At 46.6% G+C, this 21,181-nt stretch overlaps 2 protein-coding genes across 11 annotated transcripts; one reads left to right on the forward strand and one right to left on the reverse strand.

Moving 5' to 3' along the window:
* Window positions 1–307: 307 nt before the first annotated feature.
* LOC100192108 (uncharacterized) lies at window positions 308–19,854 on the reverse strand. Of its 10 annotated transcripts, none has more exons than XR_002263905.3 (12): window positions 19,617–19,854; window positions 18,656–18,838; window positions 18,304–18,488; window positions 17,881–18,063; window positions 17,649–17,780; window positions 16,160–16,345; window positions 15,970–16,059; window positions 15,822–15,905; window positions 15,575–15,712; window positions 15,273–15,497; window positions 5,642–5,892; window positions 308–918 (listed from the first exon to the last, which is right to left on the reverse strand). XR_002263905.3 is itself a non-coding variant. In XM_020541856.3 (11 exons), exons 1-11 carry the CDS (start codon window positions 19,798–19,800, stop codon window positions 733–735), a joined length of 1,776 nt encoding a protein of 591 aa, XP_020397445.1. In that variant the 5' UTR covers window positions 19,801–19,854; the 3' UTR covers window positions 308–732. The 10 variants fall into 10 exon arrangements, 5 of the variants coding, with proteins under 5 accessions (XP_020397445.1, XP_020397448.1, NP_001131003.1 ...); XR_004851733.1 differs by lacking the exon at window positions 308–918 and adding an exon at window positions 2,806–4,951 and having other exon boundaries at window positions 15,273–15,340; XR_004851731.1 differs by lacking the exon at window positions 308–918 and adding an exon at window positions 2,806–4,951.
* On the forward strand, window positions 1,652–4,977 carry LOC103635873 (heat stress transcription factor A-4d). The gene is made up of 2 exons (XM_008658255.4): window positions 1,652–3,168; window positions 3,592–4,977. The coding sequence occupies exons 1-2, from the start codon at window positions 2,947–2,949 to the stop codon at window positions 4,717–4,719; spliced, it is 1,350 nt and encodes a 449-aa protein (XP_008656477.1). The 5' UTR covers window positions 1,652–2,946; the 3' UTR covers window positions 4,720–4,977.
* Window positions 19,855–21,181: the final 1,327 nt, after the last annotated feature.

Raw genomic sequence — 21,181 nt, forward strand, 5'->3', positions numbered from 1 at the left:
GAGGTTTGAAAACACGGTCCTCGATCGGGGGTTTTTTTTAGTGAAGTGAACTCGGACATTGACTCCGCAAAAGTTGCTTCCAGAATCTTGGGTTTATTTATTTATATCTAGTTCTTGATGAGCAAATGTTTACTGAACAGAAAAATGTTTTGTCTCATCATCTCGTGGCCAACTTCATCCAGCTCGAGAGTCGTACTAGCTAGCTACTTGACAGTGGTAGAGACCCACTCTAATCTACACATGCGTGTGCCGTATAAAAAGTCTCGTGTCTTTTGTATTAAAAAAAAGGGCACCGAGAAGTAAAAGAGAAGAAATAATTTATCCCCTTTTCTTTCGTTCTAGTAACCATTTGCAGCTTCTCCCATGACATCAGATTATTACAGTTACTGCCCATCAGTCGGTCCATCACATGCATGTGTATATTTAGTGTGAGAACTGAGAAGTGAGAACAGCCAGTCTTTGCGTCACGAGTTGAACCATTCCCCAGAGGGGTTCATACGACGCCATGACACTCGCCGCCCTTCTAGATCGATTACCGGTACAAGTCGCAGGTTGGTAGACACGCGGACGCGGCAGGGTAAGCACAAGTTGAACAATCTAGAAGAAGAAACTGGGTACACTAATATATCAGCTCGTGCAGATAGATCAAAAAAAAACCCTGGTAGCCTGGCCTGATCCTGCATGCATGTTGCATGCCCATGCCACCACACCACAAGTCCATGCTCATCTAGTCTAGAAGAAGCAATGATAGGAACCCCCAGAAACATTCAGCAACAACCTGACGCCGAGGTCAACCCCGCCCCTTGCATGCCCCCCTTCCGCGCGGTGACACCATAGCTGACGTCCAGCTAGCGGCTCGCTCCGTCGCACAGGATTATTATTGCCGTGCTTCTCAGGCCTCAGTTCGCTGACGTCCAGCTAGCAAAAAAAAAATGATGGCTATTACATAACCTGTGTATATTTAGTAATAAACTTAAAACCTTGCGCTAATCTGCTCAGGCGTGTGTGGCAAATATGTTGAAATCTGATCTCTTTTCTTTTTTCTCTTCGTTACCGATCAAAAGGGAGCAAGGCAAGAGGAACTTGATTGCTTCCTCAATTCACATGCACATGCACTTGATGGGAACGTAGCAGCACCTATAGGCACGAGGCCCGCGAGCCCGGCACGAAGCCCGCTTTTGGGGCTCGGTCCGAGCCCGGCACGGCCCGGTTATATGCGGGCCCGGGTCGGCCCGGCACGAATAAGCGGGCCGGGCTCGGACAGGAAATTAGACACGGTAGGCTAGCCCGGCACGGTCCGTTTAGCTCTAAGCCCGTTAAGCCCGCTTTTTTTACACTAAAATGTGTTTTTCGGTCCGCATAGCCCGCTTTCCGGCCCGCTTTTTTTGTGCTGGCCCGACCCATTTAGGCCCGTTGCGGACCGGACTCGGACAAGAAATTGAGCCCGCGTGCTTAGCCGGTCCGACCCGGTTTTTTAATCGTGCCTAGCGGGCCGGGCTTCACCGGGCCCAGGCCGGACCGGGCCGGGCGGCCCGTTTGGACATCTCTAGCAGCACCACAAACCTCACAACTTGATCTGTGGCAAGAACAACAACGACATGCAAATGACCAAATACTACCGACTGGTATTCAATGACCCAAATTAACCTTGCCTCTCGGTATCAGCATGGAAATTGACTCTTGATCTGAGACTGCGTGACACACTTGCAGATCGATTAAAACACTAGACTTTTTTTCCTTCAGTTCGTTCATTCTTGGGGACAAAGTTAAGGAAGAAAAGGTGGCACACACACACACACGCAGCGCCCGCGGCGCGGACATAGTTCAAGCCTGCCGTCGCCGTCGTGTCGGCGCGTGGTTCTTCTGCCCAACGAATCTGCTCGTGCGTGCGCTAGCATCCACTCGCCTGGCGATCCGCGGCCCTCTTTTTCCACGGCGCGCGGGCGGGCACCGGCGCACCGCTGAAAATTCTCGGCAGGAATGGTCGCCCGCCGAGACCGTTCACATCCTGCCCGCGACGACCCGACGGGCGATGGAAAGGCGTCTCGCTCGACCCTCCAACCGGCCGCGCGGGGTGCCGCAGGGGCAGGGCGAGGGGCGTTGGGAAGATTCCTGGCTCCTGGAGGTGACCGACGTCACTGGAGAGCAACGGTCGCCAGCTTAGGGAAGGGAAGTGTCGGAGCAGCAGCACATGCGAGTATGTGACGGGACGCGCACAGAGGTCGGGACGTCTCGGCCCCAAAACTGGCCTGCTGCTGCTGTTGTTCCAGTCACCCAGACGACCGACAGCTATCGAACGCTGGCGGCTGGCTCGCTTGCCCTGCTGACCGGCAGCACCGAGCCTTTGCCCGTGCGCGCTGGGCGGCGAACTTTGACGGCCCGCCGCCGGGACCCGTTTCCGCGCGCCTTCTTCTAGAAGCGACCTGGGTCCCGGTCCGCCAACGCATTGGCCAGTCAAACCTCAGACGCCCCCATGCAACGACCAGCCGCCAGCCGATGTATACCCAGCCCAGGATGCGGGCGCCAGCGAGCCAGCGCGAGCTGCTCAGCCCAGTCACCGTCCGCGTCGTCGTCCGAGTCCCGGTGGCCCGCCGCGCACCCGGACACACGACACGACACGACGCGCGACCCGACCCCCTTTATAAAACCGCCGCGCGACGCCACTCCCCCTCGTTTTCTCCTCTGCCCCTTGGGCTGCCTCGGCTCGCTCATCTGCCGCGCCCGAGCTGACGCCAACGCGAGGAGCAAAAATCCTAGCAACCGCTCAGGTTTCTTCCCCTTCAGTAGCCGTAGCCCTTGCTTTCGTCGTCCTTGCGGCAGCTTGGCGAGAATTTTTCTCGCTGCGGTTGAGTGCGAGCCATTCCGGTGGGTAAGACAGAGTTGGGGGAGCGTCGGTTAGTTAATTCTTCGCCCATCATCAGTCGGAGGAGAGACAGGAGGAGGTGCATGGCCGGCATGGAGGGTTCCAATTCCAGCTCGCAGCCGCCGCCGTTCCTCATCAAGACCTACGAGATGGTGGAGGACCCGGCGACCAACCACGTCGTGTCGTGGGGCCCCGGCGGCGCAAGCTTCGTGGTGTGGAACCCGCCGGACTTCTCACGGGACCTGCTGCCCAAGTACTTCAAGCACAACAACTTCTCCAGCTTCATCAGGCAGCTCAACACATACGTGAGTGCCTCTAAATCTCCCTCTCTCAATCTCTCTCTCTGTGTGCGTGTGACATGTTGCTGTTGCGCGTCTATTTCTTGCCATTTCCTGTCTGCTATCTTCCTCAAGACGATGTGCCTTTTTCCTCGGCATTTTTCGCATGTTCAGTTGGCACCAGCGCACCTGATCGTGGAGTCGTCTATTCATGAAGAGAGACGTATTTGTCTCATAACCCAAATAGCAACAGGAGCATTACGGGCATTCAATTCAAAGTTGGTTCTTGATTTTTTTTGCACGGGATTCTGTGTGCTCTCTGCTCTGTTCCTATTCTGTATAGTAGGAAGCCCATGTTTTAAAAGTGGCGGCTGTTTTTAACAGCTGGTCCTCACTCCTCATGTCTGTCCTCACTTTCCGCCTGCTGCTAACTTGGTTCTTCACTTCCAGGGTTTCCGAAAGATCGATCCCGAGAGATGGGAGTTCGCCAACGACGACTTCGTTAGGGGGCACACGCACCTCCTGAAGAACATCCACCGGCGCAAGCCGGTGCACAGCCACTCGCCGCAGACCCAGGTGAACGGCCCACTGGCGGAGTCGGAGAGGCGCGAGCTCGAGGACGAGATCAGCAGGCTCAAGTACGAGAAGAGCCTGCTCCTGACGGACCTCCAGAGGCAGAGCCAGCAGCGGTGCGGGATCAGCTGGCAGATGCAGTCGCTGGAACGCAGGCTGGCGCAGATGGAGGAGCGCCAGAGGAACATCGTGGCCTCCCTGCGCGACATCCTGCTGCCGGTCGGACACGGGGTCGTTTCGTGGGGGTCGGCGACGGGGGCGGACCACTTCAGCAAGAAGAGGAGGGTTCCGAAGATGGACTTCTTCGTCGACGAACCCAAGGTCGAAGAACAGCAGGTGCCGTTCCTGCAGACGGTGGGCGCGGAGACGCCAGGCATGTCTCCGATCCGCCTTCTGAGCGCCGAGCCGTTTGAGAAGATGGAGCTGGCCCTGGTGTCGCTGGAGAGTTTCTTGCAGAGGGCAACAGCGCATACGTCTGCTGCTCAAGGCATGTTGTACGCCGCTGGTGTTGCTGAACCCAGCCCTGCTCTGGCTCTAGGCGAGATGCTCTCGGCACCAATGGATACCGAGATCGATCTGCAGCCATCAGCTTGCCAGAACCCCTTCGCTTCGACCTCAGGGCAAGACCAGTCGTCTTCTCCGTTGGCAGAACCCCCGAGCTACTACGCCCAGAGCCCGATGCTGCCGATGGCACAGCTCCATGAACATGCCCATAGGACAGCTGCTGGAGTCGATATGAACTCTGACACCACAACCGGCGACACCTCGCAAGATGATACCACCAGTGAAACTGGAGGTTCCCATGTGCCGGCCAAAGTGAACGATGTATTCTGGGAGCGGTTTCTCACAGACGCCGCCGAGGGTAAAAGCGAGGCAATAGAAGCAAAAGAGGATGTGAAGACTGCCGTAGACCGCTGCTGTCCTCGTCTCCAGGACAATGTTGATCAGATCACTGAGCAGATGGGGCAGCTTGATTCAGCTTCTTATGCACCCGAGAATTACTGATACCACACCATCGGTGTTGCCGCTGTACATTATAGTTTAGGCTAGCTAAGTCTTTTCTAGCATTTCCTACTGTAAAAAGTAAAATCATATGCTGACCCATGTACATTACGTATGTCCTCGTGCTGTTGAGCTAGAGCACAGATTCAGTTATTTGCTGCCCTAATCTCTTCCGTTGTTGTGCTTGCACGTGTGCCCTTTCTCATAAATCCTCTGGAGATGCATCTTACAATACCTAAAATAGTAATTTTATCTGATGAAGTGATGATTGTGCACTTGCTGTGACATCTAATTACTGTCTCTCCTGTTATGTCAGAGTTGACACTGGTACATCAACGGGTAAACTTTCTTTTCAGTTTTCAATGGAACATTTTCAGCCTTAGGTACCATGCTAGCACGATCACCTTAGGGCATCGGGATCAAATGGGATTGGAGTGATTAAATCTCTCACTAGTCAAAATTGAATATAAGGGGATTTAATCCCCCTCAAGCTTTGTTTGAATAATCTAGTATTTACATCTATGCACATGGATTGAGGTGTAAGTTAGTTTAATTTACATTTTAATCTATCCCAATCCATATGTACTGAGATAAATACTAGAGTATCCAAACAAAGCCTCAGGGCTAATTTGGTGATACGGGAAATAGAGAGGATGCATGGGAGAGATATCCACTTGCTATTCAATTTCAAATAGGAAGGAGATTTCTCCCCATTAATCCCCTCCATTTCCCTGGTCATCAAACCAGCTCTCAATCTCCTTTGATCCAAACACAACCAAACAAGGCAAAGAAAAAAACATGTCCAAGGACTAAAGAAAGGCCGAACAAAACTCGCATAATCTAATTGAGGAAGAAGGCCTGGGGCTCGCATGTGGCCTCTTGTTTAGGACCTTAGGTGACAATCATCTCGGCAACCAGGACATACCTGTACGGTCCACATGCTCCAGAAAATATAATCTACCGGAGGATTATATATGGCCATTATGTACAGCACGAATGTAATTTGAAAGTCCATGGGGTGCATCAAGGATTGTGCTTGGGAAGCCAATCATGTCATCAGGCTCAAAGAACTCTCAGCTGCGTTAGAAAGGCGGAACACAAGTCCAGAAAGAGGAGTTGTGGTCCACTGACCCTTTGCAGGTCAAGAAGGTACTTCTCATCCCTCGTTTTGTAAAGCTGCAATCAGTGGAAGTGTATTAGAATTGGGTACATTTTCCAAGTAGACTTTATGCTAACAAAAAGGGAGCGTCTAATCTATAGGTATGAACGGAAGTACAAATTATGGAGTATGCTAATTTTAATCACAAATATACTTGGTCCTAAGGGATTGTGAACATTGAAACAATTCAGAAATAATCTGGCATGCAAATGTAATCCTAACAAAATTATGTTTGTTGCATAAACATAGCACATAAAGAAGTCAAGGACATATGTTAAAGAGTTATGCATAGTGTGGTTCATAGCCTGCACAGCAAGTCTTCTCAAAACTGAGAGCACCTAGAGGGGGGGGTGAATAGGTGATCCTGAATAACTTCAAAACTTAAGCCACAAAAACTTGTTAAGTGTTAGCACAATTATGGCCAAGTGGCTAGAGAGGAGTCAAAACACAATAACCACAAGAAATCAATCACAGAGATGACACGGTGGTTATCCCGTGGTTCGGCCAAGTACAAAACTTGCCTACTTCCACGTTGTGGCGTCCCAACGGACGAGAGTTGCACTCAACTCCTCTCAAGTGATCCAATGATCAACTTGAATACCACGGTGTTCTTGCTTTTCTTTTCTCAATCCCGCTTGCGAGGAATCTCCACAATTTGGAGCCTCTCGCCCTTACAAAAGATGTTCACAGAGAATCACGGAGCAGGGGAGGGAATGAGCGACGCACACAAGACTTCAAAAGATCAGAGCAACACGCACACAAGCAGCAATAAGAGCTCGCAACACAACTCAAAGAGTACACAACTCCACAAGAGCTCTATATGCTATCACAATGAATCGAATGCGCTAGATCAATGTCTTGGTGCTTAGAAAGGTTGTAGGAATGCTTGGTTGTACTCCTCCATGCGCCAAGGGGTCCCTTTTATAGCCCCAAGGCACCTAGGAGCCGTTGAGAGCACATCTGGAAGGCTATTCTTGCCTTCTGTCGTCGGGCGCACCGGACAGTCCGGTGCACACCGGACAGTGTCCGGTGCCCGATTCCTTTCCTTAATTGGCGAAGCCGACCGTTGCCGACCGTTGCAGATCTGGCGCACCGGCCAGTCCGGTGCACACCGGACAGTCCGGTGCTTCCCTCCGACCGTTGGCTCGGCCACGTGTCGCGCGCCGATCACGCGGCCGACTGTTGGCCCGGCCGACCGTTGGCTCACCGGACAGTCCGGTGCACACCGGACAGTCCGGTGAATTTTAGCCGAAGTCGCCGGAGAAAAACCCGAGAGCGGCCTCTTCGGCCAAGGCGGCTTGGCGCACCGGACACTGTCCGGTGCACCATCGGACACTGTCCGGTGCACCACCGGACAGTCCGGTGCCCTAGACCGAAGCAGCCCCTTGGCTGCACACAGCCAAGTCTTCTCTTCTCTTCTTCTTTCTGTTTCTAACACTTAGACAAATATATTAGTACACAAAACCAATGTACTAAGACTTAGAAACATACCTTTGTTGAAGATTTGCAGTTTGTTCATCCATGGGCATTGATTTACATTTAAGCACTTGTGTTGGCACTTAATCACCAAAATACTTAGAAATGGCCCAAAGGCACATTTCCCTTTCAATCTCCCCCTTTTTGGTGATTTATGCCAACACCACATAAAGCAACTAGAACAAGTGCAAAATCACTTCAAATAAAAACTCAAATTGGTTTTGATTCAATTTTGGCATATATGGATCATCCTTTGCCACCACTTGGTTTGTTTTTGCAAATCAAACTCAAATCTCTATCTCTAAGTCAAACACACATGTTGAAGCATAAAGAGAGTCATTCCAAAAGAGATTGATCAAGGATTTCAAAAACTCCCCCTATTTCCCATAATCAACACTTCTCCCCACAAGAAGCCAACTTTTGACAATAGAGACAATAAGAGACAATAAAAGCTTTTGACAAAACAAAAACTCTATTCTACTATTTTCAAAATCTCTCAAGTGGTAGCTGATCCATTTATCACTTTGGCCTTTATTTTCTCCCCCTTTGGCATCAAGCACCAAAACGGGATTAATCTTGGCCTCTTAACCCCATTGCCTCACCAAAGTCTTCAATTAAGAGCAAATGGCAATAAGATTTCATGAGATGAACTTGGAATTAGTTAGCCTCTCATCGGAGTGCAGTGGAAGTCTTTCATGGTCCAAGTCCACCTTTTCCCTTTCAATCCTCCTTCGAGACTCAATCAAGCAAACTCAAGCAAATGGTTAGTCTCAAAGGGTCAAGTTGTAACACATCTCCCCCTAAACATGTGCATCACTTTGCAACGGATTTGTGAGGTCCAGGGAGTGTTGGTACAACTTGAGCACCATAATAAGCAACAAAATGCAAAAAGGAACATGATCAAAAGCATAAGTACATGTATGCTACAATTCAATCCAGGTTCCGCGAATCTATGACATTTAGCTCACTACGCAACCTGCAAAAGGTCTTCTCATCTAGAGGCTTGGTAAAGATATCGGCTAGCTGGTTCTCGGTGCTAACATGAAACACTTCGATATCTCCCTTTTGCTGGTGGTCTCTCAAAAAGTGATGTCGGATGTCTATGTGCTTTGTGCGGCTGTGTTCAACAGGATTTTCCGCCATGCGGATAGCACTCTCATTATCACATAGGAGTGGGACTTTGCTCAGATTGTAGCCAAAGTCCCTGAGGGTTTGCCTCATCCAAAGTAGTTGCGCGCAACACTGTCCTGCGGCAACATACTCGGCCTCAGCGGTGGATAGGGCAACGAAAGTTTGTTTCTTAGAATTCCATGACACCAGGGACCTTCCTAAGAACTGGCACGTCCCCGATGTACTCTTCCTATCGACCTTACATCCAGCATAGTCGGAGTCTGAGTATCCAACCAAGTCAAAGGTAGACCCCTTTGGATACCAGAGCCCGAAGCAAGGCGTAGCAACCAAATATCTAAGAATCCGCTTCACCGCCACTAAGTGACATTCCTTAGGATCGGATTGAAATCTAGCACACATGCATACGCTAAGCATAATATCCGGTCTACTAGCACATAAATAAAGTAATGACCCTATCATTGACCGGTATGCTTTTTGATCAACGGACTTACCTCCTTTGTTGAGGTCGGTGTGTCCGTCGGTCCCCATCGGAGTCTTTGCGGGCTTGGCGTCCTTCATCCCAAACCGCTTTAGCAGATCTTGCGTGTACTTCGTTTGGGAGATGAAGGTGCCGTCCTTGAGTTGCTTCACTTGGAACCCAAGGAAGTAGTTCAACTCGCCCATCATCGACATCTCGAATTTTTGCGTCATCACCCTGCTAAACTCTTCACAAGACTTTTGGTTAGTAGAACCAAATATTATGTCATCGACATAAATTTGGCACACGAACAAATCACCATCACATGTCTTAGTGAAAAGAGTTGGATCGGCTTTCCCAACCTTGAAAGCATTAGCAATTAAGAAATCTCTAAGGCATTCATACCATGCTCTTGGGGCTTGCTTAAGTCCATAGAGCGCCTTAGAGAGCTTACACACGTGGTCGGGGTACCGTTCATCCTCGAAGCCAGGGGGTTGCTCCACGTACACCTCCTCCTTGATTGGCCCGTTGAGGAAAGCGCTCTTCACATCCATTTGGTACAACCTGAAAGAATGGTGAGCGGCATATGCTAGCAAGATTCGAATTGACTCTAGCCTAGCCACAGGAGCAAAAGTCTCCTCAAAATCCAAACCTGCGACTTGGGCATAACCTTTTGCCACAAGTCGAGCCTTGTTTCTCGTCACCACCCCGTGCTCGTCCTGTTTGTTGCGGAACACCCACTTGGTTCCCACAACATTTTGCTTCGGACGAGGCACCAGCGTCCAAACTTCATTTCTCTTGAAGTTGTTGAGCTCCTCCTGCATGGCCAACACCCAGTCCGGATCTAGCAAGGCCTCCTCTACCCTGAAAGGCTCAATAGAGGAGACAAAAGAGTAATGCTCACAAAAATTAACTAATCGAGAACGAGTAGTTACTCCCTTGCTGATGTCACCCAGAATTTGGTCGACGGGATGATCCCTTTGAATCATTGCTCGAACTTGGGTTGGAGGTGCCGGTTGCGCTTTTTCCTTCATCACATGATCATCTTGTGCTCCCCCTTGATCGCCCGCCTCCACTTGAGGTACCTGTTCGTCATCTTGGGTTGGGGGATGCACTATGGTTGAGGAAGAAGGCTGATCTTGCTCCAAGTGTTCCTGTGGTCGCACATCACCAATCGCCATGGTGCGCATAGCGGCCGTTGGAACATCTTCTTCATCTACATCATCACAATCAACAACTTGCTCTCTTGGAGAGCCATTAGTCTCATCAAATACAACGTCGCTAGAGACTTCAACCAAACCCGATGATTTGTTGAAGACTCTATACGCCTTTGTATTTGAGTCATAACCTAACAAAAACCCTTCTACAGCTTTGGGAGCAAACTTAGAATTTCTACCCTTCTTCACTAGAATGTAGCACTTGCTCCCAAATACACGAAAGTAAGATACATTGGGTTTGTTACCGGTTAGTGGCTCATACGACGTCTTCTTGATGAGGCGATGAAGGTAGACCCTGTTGATGGCGTGGCAAGCCGTGTTCACGGCTTCCGACCAAAAACGCTCGGGGGTCTTGAACTCTCCAAGCATAGTCCTCGCCATGTCGATGAGCGTCCTGTTCTTCCTCTCTACCACACCATTTTGCTGTGGTGTGTAGGGAGCGGAGAACTCATGCTTGATCCCTTCTTCTTCAAGGAATTCCTCCACTTGAAGATTCTTGAACTCGGACCCGTTGTCGCTCCTTATCTTCTTCACTTTGAGCTCAAACTCATTTTGAGATCTCCTGAGGAAGCGTTTGAGGGTCCCTTGGGTTTCGGACTTTTCCTGCAAAAAGAACACCCAAGTGAAGCGGGAAAAGTCATCAACAATAACTAAACCATACTTACTTCCTCCTATGCTCAGATAGGCGACGGGTCCAAAAAGGTCCATATGCAGCATCTCCAAGGGTCTTGATGTCGTCATCACATTTTTGGTGTGATGAGAGCCTCCCACCTGTTTCCCTGCTTGACAAGCTGCACAAGGTCTATCTTTTTCGAATTGAACATTAGTTAGACCTATCACGTGTTCTCCCTTAAGCTTGTGAAGGTTCTTCATCCCCACATGTGCTAAGCGGCGATGCCACAGCCAGCCCATGCTAGTCTTAGCTATTAAGCATGCATCTAGATCGGCCTCTTCTTTTGCAAAATCAACTAAATAAAGTTTGCCGTCTAATACACCCTTAAAAGCTAGTGAACCATCACTTCTTCTAAAGACAGACACATCTACATTTGTAAATAGACAGTTATACCCCATGTTGCATAATTGACTAACAGAAAGCAAATTATAACCAAGAGACTCTACTAAAAACACATTAGATATAGAGTGCTCATTAGAAATTGCAATTTTACCTAGCCCTTTTACCTTGCCTTGATTCCCATCACCGAATATAATTGAATCTTGGGAATCCTTTTTCTTGACGTAGGAGGTGAACATCTTCTTCTCCCCCGTCATATGGTTTGTGCATCCGCTGTCTATAATCCAGCTTGAACCCCCGGATGCATAAACCTGCAAGGCAAATTTAGGCTTGGGACTTAGGTACCCAACTCATGTTGGGTCCTACAAGGTTAGTGCAAATATCCTTAGGGACCCAAATGCAAGTTTTGTCTCCCTTGCATTTTGCCCCTATCTTCCTAGCAACAATTTTCTTATCCTTTCTATAAATAGCAAAGGAAGCATTTAAAGCACAATAAATTGTAGAAGATTCATTTACTACTTTCCTAGGAGCACTATGAGCATCATTTCTCCTAGGCATTTGATGAACAACATTTCTTCTAAGCACATTTCTACCAGGCATAACATGAGAACTAGAAGCAGTCATAGCATAAGAGTCATAAGCATGTGAACCAAAAACATCATGACCTTTAAAAGCATTTCTAGAATATCTCCTATCATGATATAAAAAGGCATGGTTCTTTTTAGCACTAGTAGCCATAGGAGCCTTCCCTTTCTCCTTAGTGGGAATGGGAGTCTTATGGCTTGTTAAGTTCTTGACTTCCCTCTTGAAGCCAAGTCCATCCTTAATTGAGGGGTGTCTACCAATAGTGTAGGCATCCCTTGCAAATTTTAGTTTATCAAATTCACTTTTGCTAGTCTTAAGTTGGGCATTAAGACTAGCCACTTCATTATTTAACTTTGCAATAGAAGCTATGTGTTCACTACAAGCATCAATATCAAAGTCTTTACATCTATTGCAAATAACAACAGTTTCACCACAGGAGTTGGATTTATTTGCTTCTACGAGTTTAGCATTTAAATCATCATTTATGCTCTTTAAGTTAGAAATAGAATCATGGCATGATGACACTTCACAAGCAAGCATTTCATTCCTCTTAATTTCTAATGCAAGGGATTTTTGAGCCTCTACAAACTTATCATGTTCTTCATACAACAAATCCTCTTGCTTTTCTAAAAGTATATTCTTTTCATTCAAGGCATCAATTAATTCATTAATTTTGTCTATCTTAGATCTATCTAAGCCCTTGAATAAACATGAATAATCTACTTCATCCTCACTAGATTCATCATCACTAGAAGAATCATAAGTATTAGCATTACGAGTGATTACCTTCTTTTCCCTTGCCATGAGGCAAGTGTGATGTTCGTTGGGAAAGAGGGATGACTTGTTGAAGGCGGTGGCGGCGAGTCCTTCGTTGTCGGAGTCGGACGAGGAGCAATCCGAATCCCACTCTTTTCCAATATGAGCCTCGCCCTTTGCCTTCTTGTAATTCTTCTTCTTTTCCCATTTTCCACTCTTCTTTTCCTGGTCACTATCATTATCGGGACAATTAGCGATAAAGTGACCAATCTTACCACACTTGAAGCATGAGCGCTTCCCCTTCGTCTTGGTCTTGTTGGGATGCTCCTTGCGACCCCTTAACGCCGTCTTGAAGCGCTTAATGATGAGAGCCATTTCTTCATCATTAAGCCCGGCCGCCTCAATTTGCGCCACCTTGCTTGGTAGTGCCTCCTTGCTTCTCGATGCCTTGAGAGCAAGAGGCTCGTGGATTGGACCGTTCAACGCGTCATCGACGTACCTTGCCTCCTTGATCATCATTCGCCCGCTCACGAATTTTCCAAGTACTTCCTCGGGCGTCATCATCGTGTACCTGGAATTCTCACGAATATTGTTCACGAGATGAGGATCAAGAACGGTAAAGGACCTGAGTAGTAGGCGGACGACGTCGTGGTCCGTCCAACGCGTGCTTCCGTAGCTCCTTATTTTGTTGATAAGGGTCTTGAGCCGGTTGTAAGTTTGAGTTGGCTCCTCTCCCCTTATCATGGCGAATCGTCCAAGCTCGCCCTCCACCAACTCCATCTTGGTGAGCATGGTGATGTCGTTCCCCTCGTGAGAGATCTTGAGGGTGTCCCATATCTGCTTGGCATTGTCCAAGCCGCTCACCTTATTGTATTCTTCCCTGCACAAAGATGCTAAGAGAACAGTAGTAGCTTGTGCATTTCTATGAATTTGTTCATTTATAAGCATAGGACTATCCGAGCTATCAAATTTCATTCCATTCTCCACAATCTCCCATATGCTTGGATGGAGAGAGAATAAGTGACTACGCATTTTGTGACTCCAAAATCCGTAGTCCTCCCCATCAAAGTGTGGGGGTTTGCCAAGAGGAATGGAAAGCAAATGCGAATTCGAACTATGTTGAATACGAGAATAATCAAATGAAAAGTTCGAATTGACCGTCTTTTTGTAGTCGTTGTCACCATCCTTTTGGGAAGAAGTAGATTCATCACTATCGTCGTAGTAGATGATCTCCTTGATGCGCCTTGTCTTCTTCTTCTTCCCATCTTTGCGCCTGTGGCCCGAGCCCGAGTCGTTGGACTTGTCATCCCTTGGCTCGTTGACGAAGGACTCCTTCTCCTTGTCGTTGATCACAATTCCCTTCCCCTTAGGATCCATCTTTTCGGGCGGTTAGTCCCTTTCTTGAAGAGAACGGCTCTGATACCAATTGAGAGCACCTAGAGGGGGGGGTGAATAGGTGATCCTGAATAACTTCAAAACTTAAGCCACAAAAACTTGTTAAGTGTTAGCACAATTATGGCCAAGTGGCTAGAGAGGAGTCAAAACACAATAACCACAAGAAATCAATCACAGAGATGACACGGTGGTTATCCCGTGGTTCGGCCAAGTACAAAACTTGCCTACTTCCACGTTGTGGCGTCCCAACGGACGAGAGTTGCACTCAACTCCTCTCAAGTGATCCAATGATCAACTTGAATACCACGGTGTTCTTGCTTTTCTTTTCTCAATCCCGCTTGCGAGGAATCTCCACAATTTGGAGCCTCTCGCCCTTACAAAAGATGTTCACAGAGAATCACGGAGCAGGGGAGGGAATGAGCGACGCACACAAGACTTCAAAAGATCAGAGCAACACGCACACAAGCAGCAATAAGAGCTCGCAACACAACTCAAAGAGTACACAACTCCACAAGAGCTCTATATGCTATCACAATGAATCGAATGCGCTAGATCAATGTCTTGGTGCTTAGAAAGGTTGTAGGAATGCTTGGTTGTACTCCTCCATGCGCCAAGGGGTCCCTTTTATAGCCCCAAGGCACCTAGGAGCCGTTGAGAGCACATCTGGAAGGCTATTCTTGCCTTCTGTCGTCGGGCGCACCGGACAGTCCGGTGCACACCGGACAGTGTCCGGTGCCCGATTCCTTTCCTTAATTGGCGAAGCCGACCGTTGCCGACCGTTGCAGATCTGGCGCACCGGCCAGTCCGGTGCACACCGGACAGTCCGGTGCTTCCCTCCGACCGTTGGCTCGGCCACGTGTCGCGCGCCGATCACGCGGCCGACCGTTGGCCCGGCCGACCGTTGGCTCACCGGACAGTCCGGTGCACACCGGACAGTCCGGTGAATTTTAGCCGAAGTCGCCGGAGAAAAACCCGAGAGCGGCCTCTTCGGCCAAGGCGGCCTGGCGCACCGGACACTGTCCGGTGCACCATCGGACACTGTCCGGTGCACCACCGGACAGTCCGGTGCCCTAGACCGAAGCAGCCCCTTGGCTGCACACAGCCAAGTCTTCTCTTCTCTTCTTCTTTCTGTTTCTAACACTTAGACAAATATATTAGTACACAAAACCAATGTACTAAGACTTAGAAACATACCTTTGTTGAAGATTTGCACTTTGTTCATCCATGGGCATTGATTTACATTTAAGCACTTGTGTTGGCACTTAATCACCAAAATACTTAGAAATGGCCCAAAGGCACATTTCCCTTTCAAAAACTAGGTTACATAACATTTATTTAAGCGTGCATGATTAAGATTCCAAATGATACCTGAATCTCAAACTTCACTATACGGGTTGATTTCGCTATGAGATCATCAGTTTCAATTATAGCAGACTCTGCACTAAAGCCATCACAGTTATGCATCATACTCTCAAGGCAGCCAGGACTCCATCTGCATTTCATGTTGTAGTGTCCAATCTTTTTCCAGTAAACATTCAGTTCTTGCAGTGCTTTAAGCACTTCACTTATTATTTCTCGTGGATGTGCTCGAGACTGTTAGACAATTACAGATAATTGAATCATAATAATGCAGGAAAGACATCATACGATGTACTTAACATGAAAATTACCTGAAGACCAAGGGCCCATTTCCTTTCAGATGCAAAATGCTGCCTCAAACCAGACCCCGGAGATTCTGTAAACACATGCTGCCGATGTTCAGTTGCTGAAGTTGGTGTTTCAGCATGTACTTGAGAGAAAGATGGGTCCTAGAGATCACAAAACGCAAACAGAAAATTAGCAAGAAATTTATAGCATCACAAGTACTGAATAACTCAACCAACATTTGGAAATGCAAGAGATAAGAAAGCCACTCACCATAGATTCTTGAAACTCAGATCCAAGATAACCACTGGTTGTACGAAGCCTATTGTCCATGAGTAAATAATAGGCAACTGTTGCCTGCACAGCCAAACCATCATGATTCCATAAAACGACCAAAGGAAACTGAGAGTGAAGCAGATACCTCATTCTGCAATCTGTTGTGCAGAGATTCAATTAGCTGATTCTTGTCAAAACCCATCTTAATAACATCATTAAGGGTTTCCTCGTCCAGCTACAAAATTCAAAACAATGTCAATTCATTTTCTGAAGTAGAAAACGTGGAATAAGAATTTTACAGAATAGCGCCATCCATACACACAATATCATTATACCTTCTTAACTTGTTGGGCAGTGTCTGGAGGCGGTACAGCCAAATAGCGCGGAAGTTGAATTTTGAACCACATATGTTCACGGATTTCACGTATTGTAATCCTTTTCATCGGATCAACAACCAGCATTCTAGGAATCAAGTCCCTCGCTGAAGGTGACAAATGACTAGGAAGGGTATATATTCCACCCTACAATTAGATATAAGAATTTAACGAGCATATTAAGAGTAAAATATAAAGGAATCTTTTTTTCAGGTAAATCAATGAGATGATACAGCAGCAGCAGCAACAAGAAAGCCTTTTAATCCCTAGCAAGTTGGGGTAGGCTATAGTTAAAACCTAACAAAAGACACAATTCAAGGTTCAGGCATGTCGATAGCCGTTTTCCATGCACTCGTATTCAAGGCTAAATCTTTATGTACATTTCATCCTTTTAAATCACCTTTTACTGCCTCTTCCCATGCCAATTTCAGTCTTTCCTTTTAAACCGCCTTTTGGATGTCTCCGTTGGACATGTCTAAACCATCTCAACCGGTGTTAGACAAGCTTTTCTTAAATTTGTGCTACCCCTAGCTTATCACATATACCTTCATTCTGGACTTGATCCTTTTTTTATGCCATAAATTCAACACAACATATGCATTTCCGCTACTTAACTGTTGAACATATCGTCTTTTATTAGCCAACATTCTGCACCATACAACATAGCAGGTATAATCGTCATCCTATAAAACTCTCCTTTTAGCTTATGTGCTACCCTTCTTGTCACATAGAACGCTGGTTGATGTCACTTGATCCACCCTGTTTTTATTCTATGACTAACATCTTCATCGATATCCCCGTCTTTCTATAGTATTGATCACAAATACCGAAAAGTGTCCTTCCTGGGCACTACTTGACCTTCCAAACTAATATCTTCTTTCTCATATGTAGTGTCAAAGTCATATCTCATATATTCGGTTTTAGTTCTATTGAGCCTGCACTCTATAGTCTTCAACCACAACTCAAGTTTCCTATTTAATCATGCCTGCCATTCATCAACTAGTACAACATTATTCGCAAAAGCATATATCCCCTTATATGTCGCTTGTGATTTTATCCATCACCAAGACAAAAAGGTAAGGGCTCAAGGCTAACCCTTGGTGTAGTCCTATTCTCATCGGCCAGTCATTCGTGTCTCCATCACTTGTTCTAACACTAGCCACAATATAGTTGTACATGTACTTAATGGCTCTAATGTATTTTGTTGGAACTTTATGTTTGTTCAAAGCCCGCCGCACAACATTTATTGGTATTTTGTCAAAAATCTTCTCCAACTCAATGAAAACCATGTGTAGGTTCTTCTTCTGCTCTCTATACTACTCCATAACTTGTCTTATTAAGAAAATAGCTTCCATGGTTAATCTTTTGGACATGAAACCAAATTGGTTCATAGAGATCCTCATCATTTTTATTAGAAGATGCTCGATAAATCAAGGAGATGATAACTCACCTTTATTTTCTTAAAAAGGTTTGGAATATTCTCATCGTCAAATGGAAGAGTGCCACAAAGAAGAGCATAAAGAATAACGCCGCAGCTCCAGACATCAACTTCAGGACCAGCATATAGTTTACCAGATATGACCTAAGAAAATAAACAAGAAATCAAGAATCATGTCATAGCAAGTTATATATGTAAATGTGACCATGAAGAATGCTAATTGTAAATAATGTCATATGTATACCTCAGGTGCTGCATAATTCGGGCTACCACAACTCGTCTTAAGAAAGTGACCATCACGCATAACATTACTTAAGCCAAAATCAGCAATCTTAATGTTGCATTTCGAATCCAAAAGAAGATTCTCTGGCTTTAAATCACGGTGAGCAACCATGTTCCTATGGCAATATTCAACACCAGATATGATCTGCATAAAAAGTAATAAGAAGAAAATTATCAAACTAAACTCAATGAACCAAATAAACACAAACAATCAATTTACTGACACAGATATATATATGACAGAAGCATGACGGTTAACAGATTTCAATTATTTATCAGCCACAAAAAAGGTTATGCCAACCATAGTACCATACTACAGTTCTTCAAAACAGTGATTGCAATGCATTGTGCAATCTTTGGAATGAACAATATGCAAGAAAGCCACCTGCTGAAAAAAGCGCCGGGCTTCTTCTTCATGTAGTCTTCCCTTCTCAACAATGTAATCAAACAACTCTCCAGATTTAACATACTCCATAACAACATAAATATCAGCAGGTGTATCTATCACCTCATAAAGGCGTATGATATGAGGATGCATAAATAATCTCAGTATCTTGATTTCTCTCTTCACTGCAGGTACATAGTAAGAGAGAATTAAGTTGAGTACTTCAGATAAAAAATTGTCAAGACATAATAAGGAGCTCTGCTGCGTGTACATAAGGTACATAATCCATACATCACATGCCAAGCTTAAGCGCCACAAGCCAATGTTCTGTACGGAAGGAATAAGCACTGACCTTTCTCTTCCATTTCCATGCTTCTGATCTTACGGCGATTGAGGATCTTGATTGCCACCTTATGGCCAGTCAATATATGTTCCGCGATCTTCACTTTACCGAACGACCCGATTCCTAGGGTTTTGCCAATTCGGTAACCGCCCAAAGGGTTGGCATCTCTTCCAGCTCCCTCCATCGTGTACCCTGAATCAAAACCAAAGCATATCATACTAATTTGAGGGGAAAGGGAAAACAAGAGCTAAAACCAGGTAACGACTATTGTGCAAGCAGACCTAAAACTATGCGCGCTCTGATACAATTCGAAGGCTGGACCTAGACGACCGAGACAAGTAATACCGATTCAGGCTAAGCAAAGACACAACACACCTCAAACATTTTTTTTCCACAACGGTAAAACCGAACTTCATTACTCCAGCAACAAAATTACAAGATAAGACAGATTAAAAAAAACAAAACAGCAAACTAACACTACAGCCCGCAACCATGTTTCTGATCACATAGGGATGAGCGGCATGAGGCAGCATGTGGCCAAAACAGCACGCCTCAATCTACTTCGCGGAGAGGCGGGAGTTGCGAACCAGAATGCCGTTACCAAAATCCTCAAGCTATCTTTCAGAATCTATCCGCACCCGGTTGGCCTTGGGCTGTAGAAAACGAAGCTGAAGCTGAAGCTGAAGCGCCCCGACCCCAAATCCCCAACCCCTGCACAGCCGAACCGCTAAGCGCGCTATCCCACGACGCGAGGCCTCGGATCTGGCGGAGCTAGCCGGAGCCACGAAATCCCTCTCCGCTAGCAACGGGACACGAGCCACAGACCGCAGCTTCTTCACAGCGCAAAGACCCAGACATGCGCGCATCCCAATTGGTACGCTGGGAGGACAAAGAGACAGGCAGAGACGCAGAGGCAGGCGCGGAGGGATGAGGCGATGGGGGGGGGGGGGGGGGGGGGGGGGGGGCGTACCTCGCCGCAGCGAAGATGCAGGGAGCTGGGTGCCGCCCGCCCGAGCAGGCGGAGCCGGAGGCGCGGTTCGCGGCGGAGGCGAGGCCGAGCAGGGGGAGCTCGGCTGCTCGGGAGTCGGGAGAGAAGCCCAGCTGCCCAGCGACGGAGAGAGGAGAGGCGGAGTGCGCCTGACAGTCTGACACATGAGTGACGCCAGAGAGAGAAAAATGGGGAGGAAAGAAAGGCGACGCTCACGTGGGACCCCACCGCGACGGCGTAATCGGGCTCCTGATTAGACTAGCTCCAACAAGAGACCTTAAATGGTTCTGTACCCTAAATATAGAGGATCGAATGGTCCTCTACGCCCTCCAGAAGCGTCCTCTAAACGGTTCTCTAAATTTAGAGGACGCTGCTGGATTCTCTATATATAGAGTTCCTCTAAACGATCTTCTATCCATTTCAATACTTTAAATAACCGGTTTAGCAAAACTAAAATATGTACAATACATTTGAGAGTATGACAAATACGTATGTACAAAAAATAAAAATAAAAAATGTTTCTAATATAGATATTTGAGTATAGAGGACGTGATTTAGAGAACGTTGTTAGAGAGGAAGGAGATATAGAGGGTGGAATCTTTTAGAGAAGACTGTAAAGGACGGATATAGAGGATGAATATAGAGGACGTTGCTGGAGACAGCCTTAGGCCCTGTTTTGGTGCGTGATGCAGTGAAAAACCGCTTCGGCTTGTTGACTGTTTTTATTGTATTTTGAGAAACAGCTAAACTGATAAGCTGCTATAAAAATTATCTATTTGGCAAATTTCTTCTTAAATTTATAAAGAAACTAGTATAGAGCCCGTGCGTTGCGACGGTACACCAATTATTCAATAAAATATTAATACACAATGATTACATGAAATAACAATATATATTATCATCAACCTTAATATCTCACAAAGAAAAAATTCTTTGCTAACAACTAATATAGTGTTACTCCACAATTTAGCATAAAATATAAATAAAAAATATGCAAAGTACATGACTGTCTTTTCTTTAACCCCAAGCTAGAAAAAAATCCAATACCACTTGGACACAAGAATAAATAATTATAACCATTCTTTATCTATACAGTAAAGATGTTGCTTTTATAGGGAGGAGCTCGTGTCGTCGGCGTGTTGGGCTGCTAGCGTGGAAGTAGGAGCAGGTGTAAGGATGGCTCCACCGCATGAGGTTCTTGCGGCAGTGGACAGAATGGCCCATCTCGGCGCCCGGTGTCCGTCAACGCTCGATTTCAGCTATGGCAATGCTGGCAGTGCAGCCCCTCTATTGAATCTAGGATGGGATTCCTATGCCACACGCGAATTGGACCTGCAAATTGGGAAATCAGTTTGTGATCTTGTTACTGAATTAAAAAAATAGAAAGAACAATATACAAAGAAATCGAATAAAACGCATAGAGGAATCTTACTCCATGGAAACCTGGAATCCGCTAAAACGCTAGATTACACCCGCATGTATTGCAAGCACATTCACCTCCTAATTCACCCATGGAGGTGACTTTGTAAATTTGTTGTGGCCGTCAA

Source organism: Zea mays, chromosome 8, assembly GCF_902167145.1.
Source record: "Zea mays cultivar B73 chromosome 8, Zm-B73-REFERENCE-NAM-5.0, whole genome shotgun sequence".
Classification (NCBI taxonomy): Eukaryota; Viridiplantae; Streptophyta; class Magnoliopsida; order Poales; family Poaceae; genus Zea; species Zea mays.